The sequence below is a fragment of the Rhinatrema bivittatum genome, chromosome 8, assembly GCF_901001135.1.
Source record: "Rhinatrema bivittatum chromosome 8, aRhiBiv1.1, whole genome shotgun sequence".
NCBI lineage: Eukaryota > Metazoa > Chordata > Amphibia > Gymnophiona > Rhinatrematidae > Rhinatrema > Rhinatrema bivittatum.
The window spans coordinates 186,314,347-186,337,505 of NC_042622.1; the positions used below are offsets into that span (position 1 = coordinate 186,314,347).

At 44.0% G+C, this 23,159-nt stretch overlaps 1 protein-coding gene across 1 annotated transcript in view; it reads right to left on the reverse strand.

Annotated features, from left to right (window-relative positions):
- ANKFY1 (ankyrin repeat and FYVE domain containing 1) overlaps positions 1-17,890 on the reverse strand; it is a 133,512-nt gene extending 115,622 nt beyond the window's left edge. Inside the window, 1 exon segment of the mRNA XM_029612076.1 lies at positions 17,815-17,890. Within this exon segment, the coding sequence (XP_029467936.1) occupies positions 17,815-17,824 (10 nt within the window). The 5' untranslated portion in view covers positions 17,825-17,890.
- Positions 17,891-23,159: the final 5,269 nt, after the last annotated feature.

The following is a 23,159-nucleotide window of genomic DNA, read 5'->3' on the forward strand; positions in this document are numbered from 1 at the left end:
TATACATACACTTGTGTGCAAAAGGTTTGGGTTGACTTGTCCAGTCCCTCAACAGGTAGGTTTAAAAATGCATATTTAGGGTCCAATACCATGCCGCCCCCCAATAAAGTATCCAACCACCCATGAATCTGGTCCCATAACGGTACCACCTTTGGGTAATACCACCAAATATGAGAATAAGAACCCACCTGACCACAGTTCCATCAACATTTATCCGTTACATAAGGAAACATGGCATGCAATTTAACCGGGGTCAAGTGCCAGCGATAGAGCAATTTAAAGCAATGCTCCTGTATTGCTGCAGAGACAGAGCTTTTCGCTACCCTAAAAATCACTACATCCCTCTCATCCTCGCTAAGAGTGTCTCCTAAATCCTGTGACCATGCTGCAATGTGTGCAAAAGTGTAGAGAGAGTGCACATTGAGAATGGTGTATATCTTTGATATCACCCTTTTTTTTTTTTTTTCTTCCTTTATTTATCATTTTCATTACAATCTTAACAAAAAGAAATAACTATATTTTAACAATATAAATGAAATTAATATCATTAATTACAGAAATAAAATGAAAATAAATCATTCGTATATTTAGTATATAATACTTCAATACTATTCGCCACTTTTTAAAGGAAACATTCTTTTATTTCCATATTATGAATTCTAAATATTTTTAAGACTGTCAAATAAATACTTATATTTGAAATAAACCTTTAATCAGAGAAATAGAGAGGCTGTATTTTTTAAGGACTTGAAAATCTGGAGATTCAATATACCAATTATAACAAAACGGAAACTCCAAAAATTTCCTGAGCCAACTATCTATACTTCATACCTATCTTGTCACGCACTTATCTAAGTAACAATTGTAGGAGAGGATTCTGCAATAGGTGTTTCTAATGCAGTTAAACTAAGTTGCTGTGCATCAATAAATTGTTGTAATTGATTAACTTGATGAAATACATATATTTGTTCTCCTTTCTTTAACTCACATCTGCATGGAAAACGCAATAAGAATACAAATCCCAATGAGACAATTTGTTGACGCAAAGCAAGAAATTCCTTACGTCTACTTCTAGTTATTGGTGCCAAATCAGGATATAATTTTACCACCTGGCCGTGGAAGCTAGTTGGAAATTTTTTAAAGTATTGTTTCATAACCTTACTTACATCTTGAGTAGTAAGAAAGGTTACTATTAATGTATTTCTATGTACCACATCTAACGTAGAATCTTCCAGGAAATTGGTCAAATTTGCAGGGACCTGTGTCCTCTGAGTAAGAAAATAACAGGTGTTAATTTGAGGAATATCTTCCTCACTATAGGATAATTTTTCTCTGAAAAATCTTTTCAAAGATATATAAGGTAATTCCCCCAATACCTGTGGAAAATTGGTTATTCTTACGTTAAGATGCCTCATTCTATTTTCTAACATTTCCAGCCATCTAACACTGGCCATTTGGTCTTTGATCAAACAAACATTGACCTGTTGCAATGATTTCAAATCTTTCTCAGTTTCCGTTAGCCTACGTATTGTCTCATTGTTTTGAGTCTGCACAGTCAATAGTTTCCCTTGAAACTCTGTTGTTACGTTATCCATTTTCTTCTCCATTCGAGGCATTGCACTGCTTAAACCATTCACAGCTTCTAATATCCTATCAAGAGTTACCTGACCAAGCTCAGATGTAGTCTGCAGCAGGTTTCCACCATTAGAGGGCAAGGGTTCCCCCTGATCTGTGTCCCTTTCCACCGGGGCTTGCAGAACATCACCATTGCTCTCGCTGCGCTGGGCTGGAGGTGGGCAGCTGTCTGGGCTGAGGGAAGCTTCTTCCAGGGGAGTACCCGAATCTCCATTTCCTGTACCCCCAACGGAGTCCTCAGCTCCTCGCTCTTCAAGCTGGATCAGAAATTTATTGATTTCCAGCTGAGTGAGGGCAGAGGATGGGGGTGTCGAGGGAAACACCCGAATCTTGCCCTTCCTTTTTGCTGGCATTTCAAGTTTTGTAGCTAAATAGTCCTTAAACCCGGTAAGTAAATAAGGCAATATTCAATAATAGCAAATCTGACTGACGAGAATAGCTGCTCAAACTAATCAAACTAAGTCAAACTAAGTCAAACAAAGTCAAACAAAGTCAAACAAAGTCAAACAAAGTCAAACAAAGTCAAATAAAGTCGCGCGCGCCGCTTGGCGACGCGCCGGCGGCAGCAACGCGCCGCAGGAGTGAGCCTTTTAAGATGTTTAGTTGGCGCCTCCCTCTGACGTCAGGCTCGGCGTTCGGGGCTGGTGCCGGAGCAGGAAAATGCAAGGCAGATTCAGGCAGTCTATAATCAGGTAATCTCGCCGACAACCTCTACCCTTTCGCCGCAGGAGTGAGCCTTTTAAGATGTTTAGTTGGCGCCTCCCTCTGACGTCAGGCTCGGCGTTCGGGGCTGGTGCCGGAGCAGGAAAATGCAAGGCAGATTCAGGCAGTCTATAATCAGGTAATCTCGCCGACAACCTCTACCCTTTCGCCGCAGGAGTGAGCCTTTTTTTTTTTTTTTTTTAATTTGTTTATTGAGTAATAGTGCAGAGGTTCATATATACCGATAACTGGACATAGCATTTTGCATAATGTACACAATACACTCATAGGAGAACCGTAACATATATAGCTGTGCAAAGGCTATAAGCGGAATACAGAGAAAAAAAAAGACCAGCATATTCTGCCAGCTGTGGTTCTGCCAGCCAGCAAGAACATAAAGAATGCCTGAGTACAGACTAATAAAACCAGAACATTGCATACAATCCCACCCTCCCTCCCACCCCAGAGCAGCAAGACCACCACAAATCATTATAAAGAAACATTAGAGGTATCACAATACATACAATTATAGAGTTACATTGTAGAGATGAAGAACATGATAGAGGAGGCTCAATGGAATGTCCGAAAGAAAGAAGTCATACGGAAGACAGATTATTTAGAACAAGGCTCCGCGCCTTAGGTGACAAAGTAGAAAGATATAACTCCCAGCGATCGTAAAAAATGCGTCTGGGGAGAAACCATTCAGTGGTAATAATATATTTGCACAAAAGACAAGTCTGATGTATCAAGTTCCGCAATTGGGTTATATTAGGTGGATCTGGAGAAATCCACTTCTGTAATATACATTTTTTAGCAAGCACAATCACCAATCGAAACCACCATTTGACATGTTTAGATCGAAAAGGGATACCCCGACTATCATCCCATAAGAAAATATTGAGATGAAAAGCAAAAGGGATCCCGCAAAGGGACACCAAATACCGGTGGACTGCATGCCAAAACAATTGAATAGTAGGACAAGACCAAAATTGATGTCCCAGCGTGCTACGTGGGGCGGCACACTTAGGACAACAGCCCGTTCCGACATGTCCTAATTTACTGGCCTGTGCGGCCGCCATATAGAACCGGTATAAAAATTTGAGTTGAAGCTCCTGGAGAGGAGTCGGCAGGGACAAGGACTGGGCACGCCCAAAACACCGCCGATAATATGCAGGAGTTAACAAGGTGCCCAGTTCCCTATTCCAACCATCAACCTGTACCTGCCAATCAGGAAGAGAGTGGAATTTCCCCAGAAGACGGTACCAAAAGGAAAGATGGTGGCGAGTTGGATCATCCATATCCATGAAATCAGAGAGGAGTTCCCAAGCCTGGTCATGGGGGTCCGGTAGGTGCAACGAGTGTATATAATGGCGAATTTGCAAATAAGCGTACAAATGATGGGAAGGGAGATTATATTGGTCCCGTAAGTGCGTAAAAGAATGCACCCGATTGAAGTCATCCACCAGATGCACCAATGCCCTAATTCCACGTATATCCCAGGATGCAAAAATTCGGTCCCGAAGACCAGGCAGGAAATCCCTGTTGCCCACTACCGGTAAAAAATGAGTTGTATGACGGGAAAACTGCCATCGTCGACAGGCCCAGCGCCACGCTATATAAGTCGGTTTTATCAGTACACTACGCCGAAGAGGAGCAGGAAGCACACTAGGCATTTTATGCAAAATGTAGGCTAAGCGAAGCGGCTGCGTCTGTAAGGTTTCGACCTGCAGAGGGGTATAATAAGAGGTATTCATAAGCCAGTCAGCAGCATGGCGAAGCTGACACGCAACATTATAAGACCTAAAGTCTGGAAGCCCCCACCCTCCCTGCCCCCGGGGGAGACAGAGAAGCTTGAAAGCAATACGGGGCTTCTTACCCTGCCAAAGATATTTGCGCATCTGAGCCTCTAAAAGCTGTAGTTCCCCCTGAGACCAATAGACAGGGAGCAGCTGCATAGCATATAACCATACAGGAAAAACCATCATTTTGTACAGCGCTATCCTACCCATCAGTGTCAAAGGTAGAGACTGCCAACGTCGCAGCAGGGTATTGGTTTTTTGCAAAATAGCCTTAAAGTTTAACGATTGCGTTACAGTTGGGGTCCTGGGAATAAGGACACCTAAATATGTAATACAATGAGAAGCCTGTGGAATGGGAAAGTCATTAGGCATCCAAGGATGAGCAGTAGGTTTGGTAAGCATTACTACAGACTTCCCCAAATTCAGTTTAAAGCCCGCTAGGGAACCGTAAAGGGAAATCTCAGACATAAGTGCGTCCCATGCGGATTGTGAGGAGTCAATATGTACGAGGAGATCATCCGCAAAGGCCACTAGTTTATACGGGGCTTGTTCGCTAGGCCGAGGGGGAATACCCTGGATCAGAGAGTTGCCACGAATATGGTTGAGCAAAGGCTCTAGAGTAAGGACAAAAAGAAGGGGAGAAAGAGGACAGCCCTGACGGGTGCCCCTAGTGATAGAAAAGGATGAGGTCAAATGACCATTAAGCAAAATCGAGGCCACCGGCTGAGTATATAAGGCCTGAACCGCGTCCTGAAAAAACCCCGAAAGCCCCAATTTATTCAGTACAGCAAACATAAAGGGCCACCCCACCCTGTCGAATGCCTTTTCGGCGTCGAAACTGATAAGAAGAGAGGGAAGGTCCTGCCAATGACAAGTCTCAAGGGAGGATATAACTTTCCGTACATTAGTAGAAGAGCTCCTGTCCTTGACAAAACCGACCTGGTCAGCATGTACAAGTGCTGGGAGATATCGAGAGAGGCGATTGGCCATTACTTTCGCCAACAATTTAAGGTCAAAATTTAACAAAGATATAGGCCTATAGGACTCAGGTACGGTCGGATCCTTATTGGCCTTGGGCAGGACAGTAATATAAGCCTGATTACGATAAAGAGAAGAATGTGGGTGAGCAATGAGATCATTGAGCATATCTAACAATGGAGATACAATATGAGGGAGAAGAATCTTATAAAATTCAGCGGGGTAACTGTCAGGGCCGGGGGCTTTCAAGGTTTTAGCCTGAGTAATCACCATCTGAATTTCCTGCAGTTGGATCGGGCGATTAAGAATATCCAGCTGCGTGGCAGACAAAGTAGGCAGCCCAGCGTGAAGGAGATATTCGTCCAACAACACCGAGTCAACCGGGTCTGCCTGATATAGTGTTTGATAATATTGACAAAAAATGGCCCCCATTTTACTAGGAGTATTAACAATCTGTCCCTGTGCATCACGCATCGCCGCTATATGGGTCTTAGCCCCCCAACTCTTTGTCATATTTGCCAAAAGTTTCCCGGGTTTATTACCGTAATGATAGTAACGGGCCTTAAAATAAAATGCCGATTTTCGTGCTCTCAAATGTAACAGGGAGTTAAGTTCAAACATAATGGCATGCATAGAGGATTTAGTGGCCGCGGAGGGGGAATGCTCATACCTATGTTTAGCAGCCCGTAATTGAGTTTCCAATTGGCGAATCTGCAGCAACGAGGCTTTTTTCCGATGGGCCGCATAGGCTATGAGATCCCCCCGAAGGACAACCTTTGCCGTTTCCCAAAATAACAAAGGTTGGGACACATGCTGAGCATTATTGGCAGCATAATCCTCCCAGCGCTTCGCCAGAAAGGAGCGAAACGACGTGTCCCCATAGAGACTACGTGGGAAGCGCCATAAGCGGGGGGAGTCAATCGGGGCACCCACCAAAAAATCCACAGACACCATAGTATGGTCCGTAATCTCAAGGGGGCCCAGATCAGCTCGAAGTACCTGAGCAAAGTCACCGTCATATGTCAAGATGTAATCAATCCGGGACCCAGTTCCATGGGATCGAGAGATATGTGAATACTCCAAGTCATTGGGGTGGAGCGTCCTCCAGGCATCCAATAGACCAAGAGCATGGCATATCATAGAGACTCCTTTCGTGGGAGCATCCCCAGGACCCCTCCTTTTAGTAGTTCTGTCCTGAAGGGGATCCAATACACAATTAAAATCCCCTCCAAGGATAAGAGATCCTTTAACATTAGCCGACAGTAGCTTGACCAAATTGACAAAAAAGCCATGACTATAAACGTTAGGAGCATAGATGTTGCAAATAGTGAAGTCACGGCCCTGGATTTGTCCAATTAACAGAATATACCGACCCTCTGGGTCAGCTATGACTCGGTCCATTGCAAAAGGACACTGCTTTCCAATCAAAACAGAGACACCAGCTGAGCCAGAGGAGCTTTGCGCAGAATACACCTGGCTAACCCACATGCGTCTAAGTTTTTGATGCTCCTGTGCATCCAGTTTAGTTTCCTGGAGGAGAGCAATGTGAATCTGGTGTCGCTGCAGAGACTGCAAAATTTTATAGCGTTTCACAACGGAACCAATGCCCGAGACATTCCAGGAGCCAAATCTAATTACTGACTGTGACAGCATTCTCCCATATACAAAAAGTTAAGAAAACCCAATATACACCAATGTACAAAGACCCGGATCTCCCAGCCTAGATCCAAGCCTAGGAAGACAGTGATACCTATTGTAGAAACGATCCCCAAGTTACAGTGAAAAATAACAAAAAGCTTGATGTCTTGCGCCCCATTCCCCTCCCCCCACCCCCCCCCCCCCCCCCCATCCCCACAATCATCAACCCATTCTCTTCCCATAGAGAATGTACTTCCCCTAGCATGGGGCTCCCCCTCCCTCCAAGAGAATAGCAGGAAACCGAAAAAACTAAACAAAAAGAAAAGGAAAGACAAGAGAAAAGGGAAGACAAAAGAAAAAAGAGAGAGAGAAAACAAGAAAAAAGAGAAAAAACTAAACAAAAAGTCCAACTCAAAAACACTGCAGTTTAATGCAGCTGGGGTCCTGAAGTCCCTTCACCCAGTCCGGGCAGAATAAGAGTACCAAAAAAGAAGGTGAACGTCCCGCAGCAACAAAAATCTGTATGCAGGGAAACAGAAGCCAGGACAGCCTTCTCCCAGGCCAATAAAACGAATTAAAAAAAAACAAAACAATACCTGTCAGCGCAATACAAGGGCCAAAGAAAATGTCAAAATCGCTGACAAGCAATATACCAGCCAGGAATGAGGTCCGTAGAAACAGTGGACAAAAACGGAGCAGAGCACCTTCAAAATATATAAAAAGAAAAAACTGCATACTGCGTTAGTCCAACCACGCGGACGGTGAGGAGAGTCGCGGAAAATTAAATCCAAAAGGCGCTCTCACCCGTCGATCATTACGCCATCCACAAAAAACAAACGCAAATGGCCAGCTAATCAGGGCCTTCAATCTCCAGCCGGTAGATCCAAAGTATTCACGAATTGAGTCGCCGCATCCACGGAGTCGAAATGACGAGATTCATTCTGCCAGGTAATGCGCAACCGAGATGGGAATTGAAGCACAAAGGCAACCTTCTGGCGGGCCAACTTGGAACAGAGAGGAGCAAACGCTTTGCGGCGCGCCGCCACTAGGGCCGAGTAATCCTGGAAGATAAGGATAGCATGCCCCTCATACTCAATTGCCCTCTTTTTTCGATAGGCAGCCAGGATCTCCATCTTGTACGCCGAGTTAAGGAGCTTAGCTATAATCGGGCGCGGTCTAGTGGCAGTAGCGTGTTTCTGACCCAGTCTATGTGCACGCTCTATAAGAAATGCACCATGGCGCTCTGGCAAATCAAGGGCGCGAGGCAGCCACGCTTCCAAGATGGACGCCAGTTCCCCGTCCTTCAAGGTTTCAGGGAAACCAATAAATCTCAGATTACCTCTTCTTGATCTGTTTTCAAGATCATCTAATTTCGTAGCTTGCTTCTCATTCTCCGCCTTAAGAACCTCAAGCTGTTCTTCCAGGTGAGTAATCCTATCCTCCGCAGTTGAGATCCGGGATTCCGCTTCGTTCAGGCGAGTCGAGGAATCAGAGATGAGCTGGTTCATAGTTTCAAATTGCTGATATAATTTTTCGAACTTTTCATCTAGCGCCACAACCACAGCCTCAACTAACTCAGTCACTTTACCATCCCGCGTTTCGGGCGAGGCGGGAGAGCCGGTAGCCGGCGCCATTTTAAGTTCCGTTTGTCGATATTTATCTGGGCCCCGGCGCTGCGGTTTTGTTGCCATGCCGTTACCCGAGTCAAACAAGCAGGCAAGTAGATAGGTAGGACACGGAGAAGTCCGGGATCCCTGCCGAGAAAAAAAATCAAAGAAAAAACAGGCAAGACCGCCAAAAATATAAGAAAAACGGAGGGAGGAAGAGCGGAGCTCTGCAGACAGCCGTCCTACTCTTCCACCATGCTACCGGAAGTCAGGAGTGAGCCTTTTAAGATGTTTAGTTGGCGCCTCCCTCTGACGTCAGGCTCGGCGTTCGGGGCTGGTGCCGGAGCAGGAAAACGCAAGGCAGATTCAGGCAGTCTATAATCAGGTAATCTCGCCGACAACCTCTACCCTTTCGCCGCAGGAGTGAGCCTTTTAAGATGTTTAGTTGGCGCCTCCCTCTGACGTCAGGCTCGGCGTTCGGGGCTGGTGCCGGAGCAGGAAAATGCAAGGCAGATTCAGGCAGTCTATAATCAGGTAATCTCGCCGACAACCTCTACCCTTTCGCCGCAGGAGTGAGCCTTTTAAGATGTTTAGTTGGCGCCTCCCTCTGACGTCAGGCTCGACGTTCGGGGCTGGTGCCGGAGCAGGAAAATGCAAGGCAGATTCAGGCAGTCTATAATCAGGTAATCTCGCCGACAACCTCTCGATATCACCCTTTTAATTTTGCCCGCATGTTCACAATATGATTCAAACAAGGACTTAGATACACGTAAAGTCTGGGTTGCCTGCATCGCTTTTTAAAAAATGGCGAACCTGGGCAAAGCTTAGAAAATGCTGCTCACAGTCTTTATATTTCCCCTGAAATCAGCTAAAGTCATCATTGCACCCTCCTTCATAGGTGTCCGATACAGGCAATACCCTGGTCAGCCCATTTAGAGAAAGCTTGTGATTCCATGCCCGCCGGGAAACAAATATTATGAAAAAGGTAGGAGAGTTGGAAATATTTAAAAGGGCCCACCAATTTTGCATTCCACTGATTTGAGCATATTTCCTAACGCCAGCGGCAAATACTTCACGGGTCTCCATGTCTATTTGGGCTGCCACGTGAGTGCCTGCAACGGCAACGCACCAACCATTACTTGTTCCAGATGGACCCATTGTTGTTTAAGATCCGTCTGGTGATAGGCATCCACTAGGGCCCGAAGTTGTGCTGCCCCAAAATACCATTGCAGGTTAGGGATGCGCCCCTCCCCCATTTTTTCTAGAAAGATATAGAACTGCCCTAGCAATGTGGGGCGGCCTTTTTCCCCCAAATGTAATCAAAGATTTTCTTCAGCCAGGTCTTCAGCATGGCAGTGGAGATGTGAATGGGTAAGTAAGCGGGGCAAAACATTCATCTTTATAACCGCTATACGGCCCACCCAGGAAAAGTGTTCCCTACTCCAATTATTAAGATCTTTCTCGATTTTCCTCCATAAAGGGATATAATTAAGCTGATATCGTTCAGAGAGATTGGAGCTAATCTGAAGCTCCAAATATTTAATGGACTGCTTAGCCCATCGGAATGGAAAGGTTTTGGTTATGCGAGTTACCTCCTCTTGTGATAGGTTTATATTTAAAAGATCAGATTTGTCATAATTCACTGTAAAACCAGCTACTCTGTGAAAATGATCTGTCTCATCCACTACCACCATCTATGAGCTGTATGACTCGGAGAGGATATATAGAATATCGTCCGCGAAGAGTGAGAGTTTAAGATGTATGTCCGCAATCGCCACTCCTAGGATATGCTCTGATTTACACACCCGGGCTGCAAATGGCTCCAGAAATAAAGCGAATAACATTGGAGACAATGGGCACCCTTGTCTGGTTCCACGTTGAATATTGAAACTGGGGCCTTAATCACCATTTACCTTTACCCTAGCTTTAGGCAATTCATATAACTTGGCTATCCATTACTGGAAAAACCCCCCAAAACACATTTTCTGGAGTACTTTAAACAAAAATGGCCAGTGGACAAGGTCAAAAGCCTTTTCAGCATCTATGCCTAATAAAACGGAGGGAATGTGATTACCTTTCACCCAATCTATAATGTCAACCACCTTGCGGATATTATCGCTAGCCATTCTCGCGGGGATGAAGCCCACTTGATTGTTATGTACCAGGTTAGGTAAAACTGCCTTTATTCTCTCCGCCAGTATTCGTACCAGCAGCTTAAGATCTAGGTTGATCAAAGATATAGGTCTATCCACATATAGCTGGATCCCTCCCTGGCTTAGCCAGTAGAGTAATTCCCGCTACATTAGCATGGTTCGCAAAGGAGCTATCCCCCCTCAGGGAACTGAACATTTCCGTCAAAGATGCTGAAATTACGCTAATTTTTTATAATAAGCCCCCGATAGGCCATCCAATCCTGGGGGCTTGCCATGCTTCAGCAATTTTATGGCATATAGTAACTCCGACTCCTGTACGGGGCTGTCTAAAAGAGCCTCTGTTCTGATGTGAGCAAACTAAGTGATACAGTCTCTAAATATTGGTCAATATCTGCCTCCCGGATTGAATCCTCTGCCTTATATAATGAAGCACAGAAATCAGTAAAACACTGGCGAATGTCTTCAGAAGACGTGAGCACAGAACCATTGGAGTTTTTAATTTTGGAAATATTATTTTGGGCTAATGCTATGCGAAGGCGTCTGGCTAGAAGACGACCCACCTTATTCCCTTCTTCATAAAAGTGCTGTTTGGTTACCTCTAATGCATGGAAATCGCCTCATCATCTAGGGTCTGGAGGGCAGACCTGGCAGTGTTCAACTGGCGGTAGATTTTAGGGCATTGTGAGGATTGATGGAGCTGTGTAAGTTGGGCTATTTCTGTGGATAGTTTTGCCAGTCTCTCCCCCTTCTGTTTTTTACAATAAGCTGCTTGGGAGATAAGTAATCCCCTGGCAATAGCTTTAGAGCATTCCCAGATTGTTGGGGCGGAGTGAGCCGGGGTGGTATTTAGCTTAAAATAATCTTGAAGCCTCTCCTCCAAGCGAGTCAGAAAATTAGTATCTTTTAATAATGCTTCATTTAGTCTCCAGAATCTTTGTCCAGGGTGGGGAGACGCTAATTGTACCTCCAGCCAGACAGGCGCATGATCTGTCCAGGTAATGGACTCTATGCCCACCTTTGTCACTCTATTCTGTAGTTGGGGGTCAACCAAGAAATAATCATTTCGGGAGTAAGATTGATGCGCATGAGAGCTACATGATTTAGGATGTCTTTGCCGCCATATATCTTTCAAATCCCACCTTATCATCAGTGCCTTAAGAGAACAGCAGGCTTGCCTCTAAGTGATAGAACTATCCAGGAAAGGATTATATGTTAAATTAAAGTGTCGTGTCCGTCCCCCCCAATATTAAGATCCCTCCAGCATGTTTTACCAGTAAAGCATCCATGGCTTGGAAAAAGGGACCTTGTCCCGTATTAGGAGCGTATATACAAACTAGCGTAATGATTTCCTGTCCCAAACCCAATTTTAAGATAACATATCTCCCTAGGGGGTCATTGATTACAGTTTGTACTTCATGTATGAAATCCCTTGCTATCAGAATACCCACCCCCATATATTTTGTTTCTTTAGTGCTTGCCGAGAGGTATCTATGGGGAAATTGCCTAAATGATAGAAGATGTTCATGCCTTTTGCGTAAGTGGGTTTCTTGTATCATTGCTATTGTCGCTCTATTAGCCAGTAGCTCCTGTTCCAATAGAAAACGTTTGTGATGGTGGTTTAACCCTTTCACATTAACCAATACAATGCGTTCTACCATTGTCCTGATTGAAGTACAAAATGAGCTCCCATACAGCAATACAGTAATCTCCACACTATCCATAAACCCATCCCCATTATGCAGACATTATTAAATTAGCTACCTGGAGAGTCCCCCCATTCCCATACCCACCCACCCCCTAACCACCCTGGTGGTCATCTCCTGTCTGTGGTGGGCACCCAGTGCTGTCGAGAACAGCCCATCTGGGCCTCTCCCCCCAGAACACACAACACTGCACATGAAGAACTTAACTGTTAATAAAAGGTAATATTAATAACCCGGAAAAAACAAATCCTGAAGCCTCAGCATGATAATAAAAGAGGACCACAAGTAGGTCCAACTCTCTTTCCCATCATATTCAAATAAGTCCTTGAGAGGTAGCTCAAATAGAGGTGCAGAAATAGTCCTCCAGTCTTCAGCATTGATCTGATAGGGCAGCTCTGGAGTCCTCAGAGTGTCTACGCAAGTGCCTTCCTCCTTTACCAACTCTGTGCCAGCAAGGATGGTCATCAATTCTCTGTGGTTTAGTTGATTGCTTAGTAGTGATGTTCATCCTAAATCCAGCCTTATCTAAGGCCTCTGCTGCCTCAGACAGTGTTTTTACTCATTTATCATGAATTGGGGTCCAAATGGGAAACTCCATCTATAACGAATGTTCTCAGCTCTCATGAAGTAAGTTGCCTCACGTAGTTCGAATCGCCGCTTCAGTGTGGAAGATGCCAAATCTTGATAAATGCTCAAGGAGTGGCCCTCCCATGGCCAGGTGTTTTTCTTTATAGCGGCTTCCAGTATTTGCGCTTTTTGCACATAGCTATGGAAACAGATAATAATGTCCCGTGGTCTAGCGTCCATCCTCAGACCCAGAGCTCAATGTGCCCTTTCTATTTTAATGTCCCTTGGTGAGGCAGCCACATCTCCATTAGGAGGGTTTCCTTCTTGCAATATGGCTTTACACACTTTCTCTGCCACTCCTGCGCATTTGCATAATCGGCAGTCAGGTACTCCCCGAATTCAGATATTACACCTTTGAGACCTATTCTCTAGGTCTTCAATTTTATCTTGAAAGTTGGATAACTCTTTTTCCATCGAGCTGTGCTGTGCTTTTAGTTTATTCAACGCTGCTGCATGGTTGTCTGAGCGCACATCAATATCATCAACTCAGTGCCCCAGCGTTATAAGATCTTCCCACAATTCAGTTATAGAGGCTAATAGTTCTTTTTTATGCAGTTTGAGATCCGACCTGATTTCCAGGAACCAACCCCGAATCTCTTCTCGTAGTTGTGGGGTGACCGATGTGGCTTCGGTGCCATATTGTAAGGGATCACCGGTGCTATCTTGTAAATTTACTATGGCACTGCCCAATGCAGCCTGCTCAGGCCTGTCCGTGCCTTCCTCAGCCAGCTCCGGCTGCAGTTTTCCTCTTCGACGCCATCTCGATTGTGATAACTACCCTGAGGTGCCTCAGCAAGCCGGATTCCGGGGTTCAGGATTAGAGTTTTCAGCTTAATAAAGTTCCAGTGGGAAGAGCTCCATTCTCATGCGGCCATTCGTCGCCGGCAGAAGAGCGCCCCCCCCCCCCCATCACACTTTTTTACATGCCCTGAATTTTACCACTCCAGTTTCATATCAGGCCTCCTTGCTCTAAATTTTGAGCTCTCTTTCCATTGAAAAATGTATTGTGTATAGGCAGACAAAAGGCAAACTGCTCATTTAGTCAATCACATTGATTCTTTCACTAACAACCAGAGCTGTGCTTGGCTACTTACTTTTAAACCCTATTTTAACTGAGTTATTGAGGAATTATGCACCAGCCTACAGCCCACTTCCTCAATATGAGCACACTCAGACCTTTCCAGAAAATTAAAAAATTATGCTAGCCCCCATCAAAGTGTTCCACAGATTTGTTTTGTACATTGCTTTGGAAGATTTTACTGTAAAGGCTGGAAAGCAATTTATAAATATTATAAATAAATAAATGTGCACACAGAGCTCAAAGAAGTTATCAAATGTCTAATTTATTTTTTTATTCAGTACAGCAATATTTTGCTTAGCTGCAGACAGTTTATTCACTCTAAGGGCCCTATTTTCTAAGCACTTTTCCCATAGACACAAAATAGGAGAAACCCTTTAGTAAACAGGCTCCTAAATGTTTTGAAGCTACAGGCTGCTTAGGAAATGCTTTAGCTTCACAGCAGAGTTCACTCAACCCGTTATCCGTTTATTGCCTCACAAAGCTGTTTCTATCAGAAAAACATGAACTTTCTTAAAACCTGGAAGACACTGATAAAGGCTTATGAGCCCTTCGTGAATCCATTAAGAAAGGAGAAGCAAAAGGGTTCTTGGAGCAGTTTGCCTGCTGGTTGCCTACAACAGAAGCTACATGCTGTTATAAAGCTTCCCTGCAACTGCGTACAAAGGAAAACTTCCAGGCACCGCAGCCATCTGCAGCCCATTTTCATGAACCGTGGCCATCACTGGTGCTACCCATATCCTAAAACTGGACGCTTTTAATGAAACTTGCTGTAAACCTTTTTCCACAATTTGCTCCAGACATTTTTTTCAGAGCATAATTCTGGACATTTCTTTATTTATAATGAAACTTAGATCTGCAGGCACAGTAAAATATATGTACATAGAAGTGCAAGTAAAATACAAACATTACTAAATAGTATTTTGCGGTTCCTGTGACTTATCTGAAAAGGTTAATAAAGTAGCAGAGAAAAGAAAAACAAATTACCACCACAGATATCTCACTTCCAGGAAGTACAGAAGATATAAAAGAAAGGACTAAATACAGGGGTATGCATACATTTCCTAGCAATGTACTTTAAGTTGTTCCATTTACTCTAAATGCTAACCATATATTAATTTAGTAATGCATGCATAGATTTTGTGTGTATTGTTTAATTTCACATGTAACATTCACTACTTTATTGTATACCCATTTTCATGTTCAGTCTGCCTCTCTCATTTTGAACTTACAGGGCCCTATATATGAAGCTATAGTAAAACGGTGCTAGAAGCGCTGTTCTACTGTGGAATAAACTTTGCAGCATTTACTAAACTGCAATCTCTGAGTAGCAGTTTTTACTTGAGTTCCTTGCTATGGCAATATGTGATTATGGACTCTCATCCCAGGGCTGCAAGGACTTGGAAAAGATCCTCCCCACCTCCAAAAATCCCTGGTGGTTCAAGGGCAACCCCTCCCCCACACACAGGTCATAAAATAAAGTAAGCTTTTTTTTTTAAGTCCTGCCCCATGTAGCCAAAATGTGCTCTCCTAATCCCGGACCTTCCCCAGGCTTACTGTCAAATAGTGCAGCTGACCCAGGTCCTCCTTTGCCCTTCTCAAATGCACAGTAAATGAGTGCCTGTGGTCAGCAGGTGTCATCTGGACAACTGGCACTGGCAGGGCGGTACAGTGGGGATCACTCCTGCCCCCACTAAACCTTCAGGGATTTGACAGTAAGCTTGGGAAGGGTCCTGGGGAGGGGGTGGGATATTGTAAGGGGAAGGAGCTTATTTTTACTCTATGATCTAGGTGGCAATACAGAGAGAGTTCAGTGGAGTTTGCCTGCAGACCACCAGGGATGTCTGGACAGGGGGTGTAGAGGGCTTTTGCAGGGCCTTGTAGCCCCTTTAAGAACACGCTCCAAAAGGATTGCTAAGTGTATTAGTTTGCCAATGCTCTCAGAAGAAGTTAGCTATACCTGCTGAAGTGTACCTATCTTTACCAGAGTAGTGCAACGGGCGAAGATAGTTCATGCGCTGTGCTACATTTGCTAGCAACTAAACTCATTAGCATGCTCATGATGCATCTCTGTAGGGGCAGGGAAATAAGTGACGTTCTGAAGGTTATTTCCATTTTCCTGTGATAATGCATTTTGCCATGCACAAATGTATTACTGCAGCTTAGTACATAGGGTCCATAATGAAAGAGACTATGCTGCTGAAAATAACAGCTTCAGAAAAATCATAAGCACCTGGAGGCTCTTCCTGATCCCTTGTCTAACCACTTTTGCCTCCCTCTTCTAATTGCATGAATTCCTAAAGATAATGAAAATGAAGTTCAGAAGATCAAAAAGAAGCAAGGAATGATCGGAAATATAACACGCTTGGGTCATAATGTTTACTTTCAATGTCTTAGCTGTCAGCACACTCTACAATAGGGCGCTCATGATTAACTATTGCTATGTGCTCCCTCCACTTGTGTTCTGGCCCCTCTATCTCAGAGGGAAGTAACCTACAGTGGTACAGACAAAAAAAAAAAAAGCCCTGCTTTTATAGGAAAGGAAAAAGACATTGTAGTAGAGATTTATTGATAAGCATTTGATACTCTGCCTTTCCCTAAAGATAGGCCCAAAGCAGATTATATAAACCAATAAGCATGGAATACATAAATAATAGTTAAAGATATAACAAATAGGAGGTTGATTTCTAGTAAACATACAAGAAATGGATAAAGTAGGTAGGAATAAAAATCTATATAAACAGGACAAAGTCAAGAAAATGTTGGACGAATAAAAAGCCTTTGTTTCCTAAACTTAAATAGTCAGTGTCAAAATGTAATATGGACAAGTCTTCAGTTAAATAAGCAAGGAAATAGTCATCATATTACAAAATCAACCCCATGTTACTTTCAGAATAATTAAATCACATCAATTGCTCAGTCAGTGCCAGCATCATCTTAAGAAACCACTGCTTGCCAGGAAGTCCACATTAGCTAACTGATAAGGAAGCTCAGTTTAGACCAGTGGTTCTCAACCTTTTTTCTGCAATTCACCTGTTGAGAACCACTGGTTTAGACTAGGACTCTGTTCCTTCTACCACCTCCTCAAACTCTTGTTATAATACAGAATGGACATGATATATTATGATATAACACTTCCAATTATGAGTAATTAAAAACGAGCTATGTTACCGTAAAGTCTTGGCACCTAATTAATGATAGATTTATTATAGTTTCCAATATTATTATTTGTGCCTTATTATACACCGTTATGATGGTACCTAACTTAATGACGGTATAGAAAAGTTTTTAAATAAATAAATAAACGTAAAAATGAGATGCTAAAAGTGGTCCCTGAGCAGGCTCTGTAAAGGTGGCTGGCTCCCCACATCTGTGGCAATCCATTATAACCCCTGCAGCAAGGAGGAAGGCTCCTTTCCAGGTTTAGAAACAAATGTGCATAATGGTGTATAGTGTTTGCTTTAGTTACTCTTCAACCAGAAAAGTGGTTTGCATTTCATTTTTTTGCAAGCCTTTATTGTTAGCTACAATTTGAGTGTTTCGGTTTTTATTTATTTATTTTGCACGGTTGCCAACTCCCACTCTCTTTAGAAAGAACACTCATTTTGGCCAAAGAATAAAAATGTCATCCTTTTCTTTTCATCGTCTCCCTCCTCAGGCTACCCGAACTAAAACGCCCTATGGAAGGGGAAAGATAGCACCCCGATATTCAGAGATATTCTCCGGCCACCACCCCGCCTCCTCCTGCAGCTGTCAGCGACAACTCGACTCCCCTCCCGTGACACGAGGCCGCCGGGAGCACCCCAACCCCCGTCTACCCTCCCCGAACTCCGAGCTCTCCCCTCCAGCCCCGCGCTCAAACCCCGAGCCCCGCGCCGAGAGGCAGAGCTTTACCTTCCGCCATGTTGGGACCGGCCGGCTGTTATCGCGAGAGCGGGCGGGATGCGCGGGCAGGAGGGGGCGGTGCATATCGCGAGAATTGCCGGAGCTCGTGCGGTCGTAGCCATGGTGATGGGGGCGGGGAGATGATAACTGATCTCTGGGCCCTAAACGGGGAATGTAACACCACGTGTTCTGGTAGCGGCACAGTTTCACATCTCCCTCCACTGTGTCTACCTTTCTTACCCAAGGGTAACCTTTTTCCTCCTGCCGCCTTCACCCTTACCCAGCGCTGGCAAAAGGAGTAGGGACTATCCCTTATGTGTCTGTATAGTGTTATATACATCCGTAATACGCTTTATAAATAATAATGAGGCATTTGAAAATGCATGCAAGGGTTTCCAACTTCTCTAACTTGCTGTGGAGGCTTCTGAAGGGTGACTGACAATCAATATTTTACAAATAAGTGACAATGTATGATTCTTGCTATATTTTAGTGGTTTTAGCCGCAGGATGGCATCCCAGCTATTGATATTTAAATTTCCCTCCTGAAGAGACTGCAACCTGAATGGCTAGCCCTTTCTGACTCAAATGTGCGGTAAGTTGCTATGTGTGAAATAACAACTAGTAATCTTTTTTTCCTGACCAGTCACGAAAGGTAGAATATGTCAGAAATTTAATTAAATTATAGCACTACTAGACATACGTAATGCAGCACCTCTGTACAGATACACATAAAAGATCCCTGCTCCATAGTGTTTACAGTGTAGTCAAGCCAAACATACATGAATAGAGTCTACGGGAAATGAATATATTATAGATAAATGGTTAATACTTAAAAACAGCCACAAAAAGGGGAGTTTTTAGACTGGATTTCAGTATGGGTAGACTAGCCGTTAAGCCCGTAAAAATGAGCTATATTAATTTTTTTTTCGGTTCATTTTCAGAAACAGCACTCTTTTACACTTCTTCTCCCTCACTCCCCGTTCCCGTCGCTCATTCACCTCGGTCACTCACAGTTCCCTGCTTCTCAAGGTCGCACCAGCCTACTATATCGAGACTACCAACATCTCCCCACTCTTTGGGGCGGTGTGACGTCATCGCCAGAGGCTCAGCTCGGGCTTCCCTGTGCTGGGGGTTGGCCTACGGCATTACATCATCATCCTACACTCTGCAGCTCCTCCCCTCAGGGTTGCCCTCCGGAGTATTTCCTGCTTAGTCAAGTCTCACATTCTCCACTCTGCGGCCTGACTGGCACTCTTATCCTTGGGGTTCCTGCCCAGGTATTGCCTTCAGTCTCCTCTTCACGGGGGTTCTCTCCTGGCACTGCGGGACCTCTCCATTGCCTCACCCAGAGCTCTCCACTGTCTCTGACCTCGCCTCCTGACGATGCAGACCTGTGGGGTCCTTCCCACAGGTAGTAACAAATTGCACCTTGGGCCAAAGGCCCACATACCCACAAATCATAACAATAGTTGACTCCAAGGTGATCGGGAGGATGGAGTTGGTCCAGAGGGTAGCTGCCAAAATGGTCAGTGCTCTTTGTTCTAAAGCATATGGGAACAGAGTTAAGGATCTAAGTTGAGAGAAGGAGATATAATAGAAATATTTAAATGTCTCAAAGATTTTCATGCACAGGAGCCGGCCTTCTTTCAATGGAAAGGAGGATCTAGAATGAGAGGTCATGGGATGAGTGTAGATTCAGGAGCAATCTAAGCTCTGGAATTTGTTGCCAGAGGATGTGGTTAGTGCAGTTAGTGTAGCTGGGTTCAAAAAGGTTTGGATAAGTTCTGGGAGGAGAAGTTCATTAACTGCTATTAATCATTATTTTCATTTATTTTCCTTCTCCCAGTTAAGGCATCCTTGTTATAATGTAACTTTATGCTCCTTTAAATTGTCTCTTGTTGATTGGTTGGTTATAGTTACTGCTTAGTTCGATGTAAACCGAGTTGATTTGATTTGTATCAAGAAAGTCAATATATAAAAGCCTTTAATAAATAAATAGAATAATCAAGTTTACTTAGGTAATAGCCACTGCTATTAATTGCATCAGTAGCACGGGATCTTCTTGGTGTTCGGGTACTTGCCAGGTTCTTGTGGCCTGGTTTGGCCTCTGTTGGAAACAGGATGCTGGGCTTGATGGACCCTTGGTCTGACCCAGCATGGCAATTTCTTATGCTCTTATGAAATATTTCTTTACAGAGGAGTGGATTCATGGAACAGCCTCCCCATGGAGGTGGTAGAGACAAGAATAGTATCTGAATTCAAGAAAGCATGAGATAATCAGGGGATTTCTGAGAGAGAAGTAGGGATTGTAAAGCTGAATTAGTTGGTGTGGATGGACAGACTAGATAAGCTATATGTTCTTTTTCTGCCATCAGGTTTCCAATGCCATCCACAGATATATATACTCTCCCTTCTAGACAGAGTTTCTTGAGATGATTGAATTATTAAATACATATGAAAGAAGCATGAATGGACAGTAGCTATAGTTGAAGCCTTGATGATTGGTGCTACAAGTTTCAAATTTGTGCCAGTTCAACTTCTTTTTGTGTACCACTTTAATGAAATTTTCTGGCAAAATCTGGCATTAACAAGGATGGTATCATTGAAATAGTTGAAGGCGTGACTAAACTGCATTGATCTTTTTGGATTTGCAGTTAATCAAGTAAATTAATAAACTAAACATGAATCAAGCGATTCTCCAACTGAGGGGCGGGACCCCAGCCCATATACAAGGGAGCATAGGTTGGAGCAGGGACAGGGGGTGTGCAAGATGTTTGAGTTGATGCAACTTTAATTGCAACTTAATAAAAGATCATTTATTATGTTAGGTGAAGGGTTTCTCTTCTTAGAAATTTATAAATTATAAATTTAGGAATTTATTTTTCAGCTAATTAGGGGTTCTTTGAGAGTGCAAACAAATCATTGTTTCCATGGCATAGGTACTATTATTGGGTGCCTTTTCTGGTTGAATTACATACATTCATGCAGTTGAGTTGTCATCAGCATGGAAAAGGTACCTAAACAGATTGGAGGCAGTGGGTGAGAGCATACTAAGGGAAGTGGTATTTTCCCAGTGTTTATCCAATAAAAAGTTTATTTTTTAGCATTGGGGGTGTTTTATCAGTATAAACCTAAAATGTTATGTAATGTTACATTTCTACACCACACCACCTTCCATAAACAAATATAACTCAAAGCAGTTTATAGTGGAGAAAAAAATAATACATTAAAAAATACATCAATCTAAATACTTTCCTGGGGGAGGCACTCAAAAGTATTGCAGAGAGGGAAAAAGGGGGTACAACCACCTGAATAAAAGTTTGAAAATCACTGAAGCAGGGCAGAGTAATCATGTGCCACTGCCTCCTGAACATGAAGAAGCCATTTGATTCTCATGTCATAAACTATGTCCTAAAGTTTTCCTCCCATTGTGTCTATGGGAAAAATGCTTAGGGCCTCATATGTATGATTTTTTTTCACCCAGAACCAGACCAATGCTGAGATTGCTCAATACTACAACTTACTGATTCATAAATGTGGATGTTTTTGTACAGAGAAAGATGGAGCCTTCTATTGTGATATATTTTAAAGGACCAACCAAAAAGATGTTTTACTACAAGAGTTTAGCTTCCAAGACCACGTTGGTCCCCTCTTTAGGAGTAGAAGATTTCATGTACTAGAGCAGGGTTTCCCAAACTATGGTTCGGGACCCAAAGCCTTCAGCTGGGGTCACAAGTGCCTCAAATGGCAGCACTGTTCAGGTGCTAGCAGCAATAGTATGTTATGCTCGTCGGTCGCAGACAGCTGCAACTGCATTTACTTACTTCCTGCACCATTTTCCTGCCCTCCCCAGGTCTGCTCTCAGCACAGGCCAGTCTCCACTGCCACTTTCCCCCCAGATCAAGGGCATCGTCGGCGGCTTCCCTGCCAAAGAAAGAACCGATGCAAATAAACCACGGTCATCTTACTCCCGAGGAACACCTCAGAAGACGGAAGTCCATTCTCTGCCTCTTCTGTGGGAGTCCTGGTCACCTTATCGAGACCTGTCTGGTGCATCCGGGAAACTTCAGAGCCTAAGCCCGGCGGGGGTCCCAAGCTTGGGCACTACATTTACTGGCCCTCAACTTCTGCTACCTGTCTCCCTCCTCAGGGAGGCACATTCCCTTCTCCATCCCCACCCTCGTGGATACTGGGGCTGGTGGGAATTTCATTCTCGAGAAACTAGTTACACTACTTCAGATTCCTACACAACCCCTTGAGGTGCCTTTGCGAATTGCCTCCATCCATGGAGAACCTTTACCTGATTGCATCACCCATCACACCCTAGCCATTCGACTGACCACAGGGACTCTCCACGAAGAAGAGAATAACGCTTCTGATCCTCAAGTGATCAGTAAACCCCATTGTCCTCGGTCTACCATGGCTACAATTGCACTCCCCACATTTCACTTGGGAGTCACTCCAGCTTACCCAGTGGGGTCCCCGGTGCCAAACCCATTGTCTACGATGGGTGTCCCCATCCGTTCCGGTGCTAACATCCACGCCCCTACCTGGGCTACCTACACCCTACACTAGCAAGATGTCTTCTCCAAGCAACAAGCTGACATCTTACCTCCACTCCGGAAGTTCAACTGCCCGATCGAACTATTACCTGGCAGTATACCTCCCAAGGACAGAACTTATCCGCTCCCAGAGACCCAGACTATGTCCGCCTATATTAAGGAAAACCTAGCCAAAGGTTTCAATAGACCCTCTCCATCCCCAGCGGGCACAGAGTTCTTTTTTGTGAAAAAGGATGGTACCTTAAGGCCGTGTATTGACTACCGAGGCCTGAACACCGTCACCCGCAAAGACCGGTCCTACTGCTGCTCATCAGGGACCTGTTCGATCGGCTCCAGGGGGCTCGAATCTTTACAGAGTTGGACCTACGTGGGGCCTATAATTTGGTCCGCATTCAACCCAAGGATACATGGAAAACCACGTTTAATACGCGGGATATACACTACGAGTACGTAGTAATGCCCTTTGGGCAATGCAATGCCCCTGCCATCTTCCAGAGGATAATGAATGATATCTTCTGAGACTTCCTATACTCTTTCGTTGTAGTCTGTTGGATGACATCTTGATCTTTTCCAAAGATCTGGAATCCCATCGCTCTCATGTCCAGTCCGTTCTTCAGCAACATAGGGACCACCATCTCTATGCCAAACTTGAAAAATGCCTTTTTGAACAGTCTAGTCTCCCATTCCTGGGTTACATCATTTCCAAGTATTACAAACAATATACCCGTGTATTTCAATGAATTTTATCTTCAATTTTTATTATTTAACACACCTTTAAAAACATAACACATA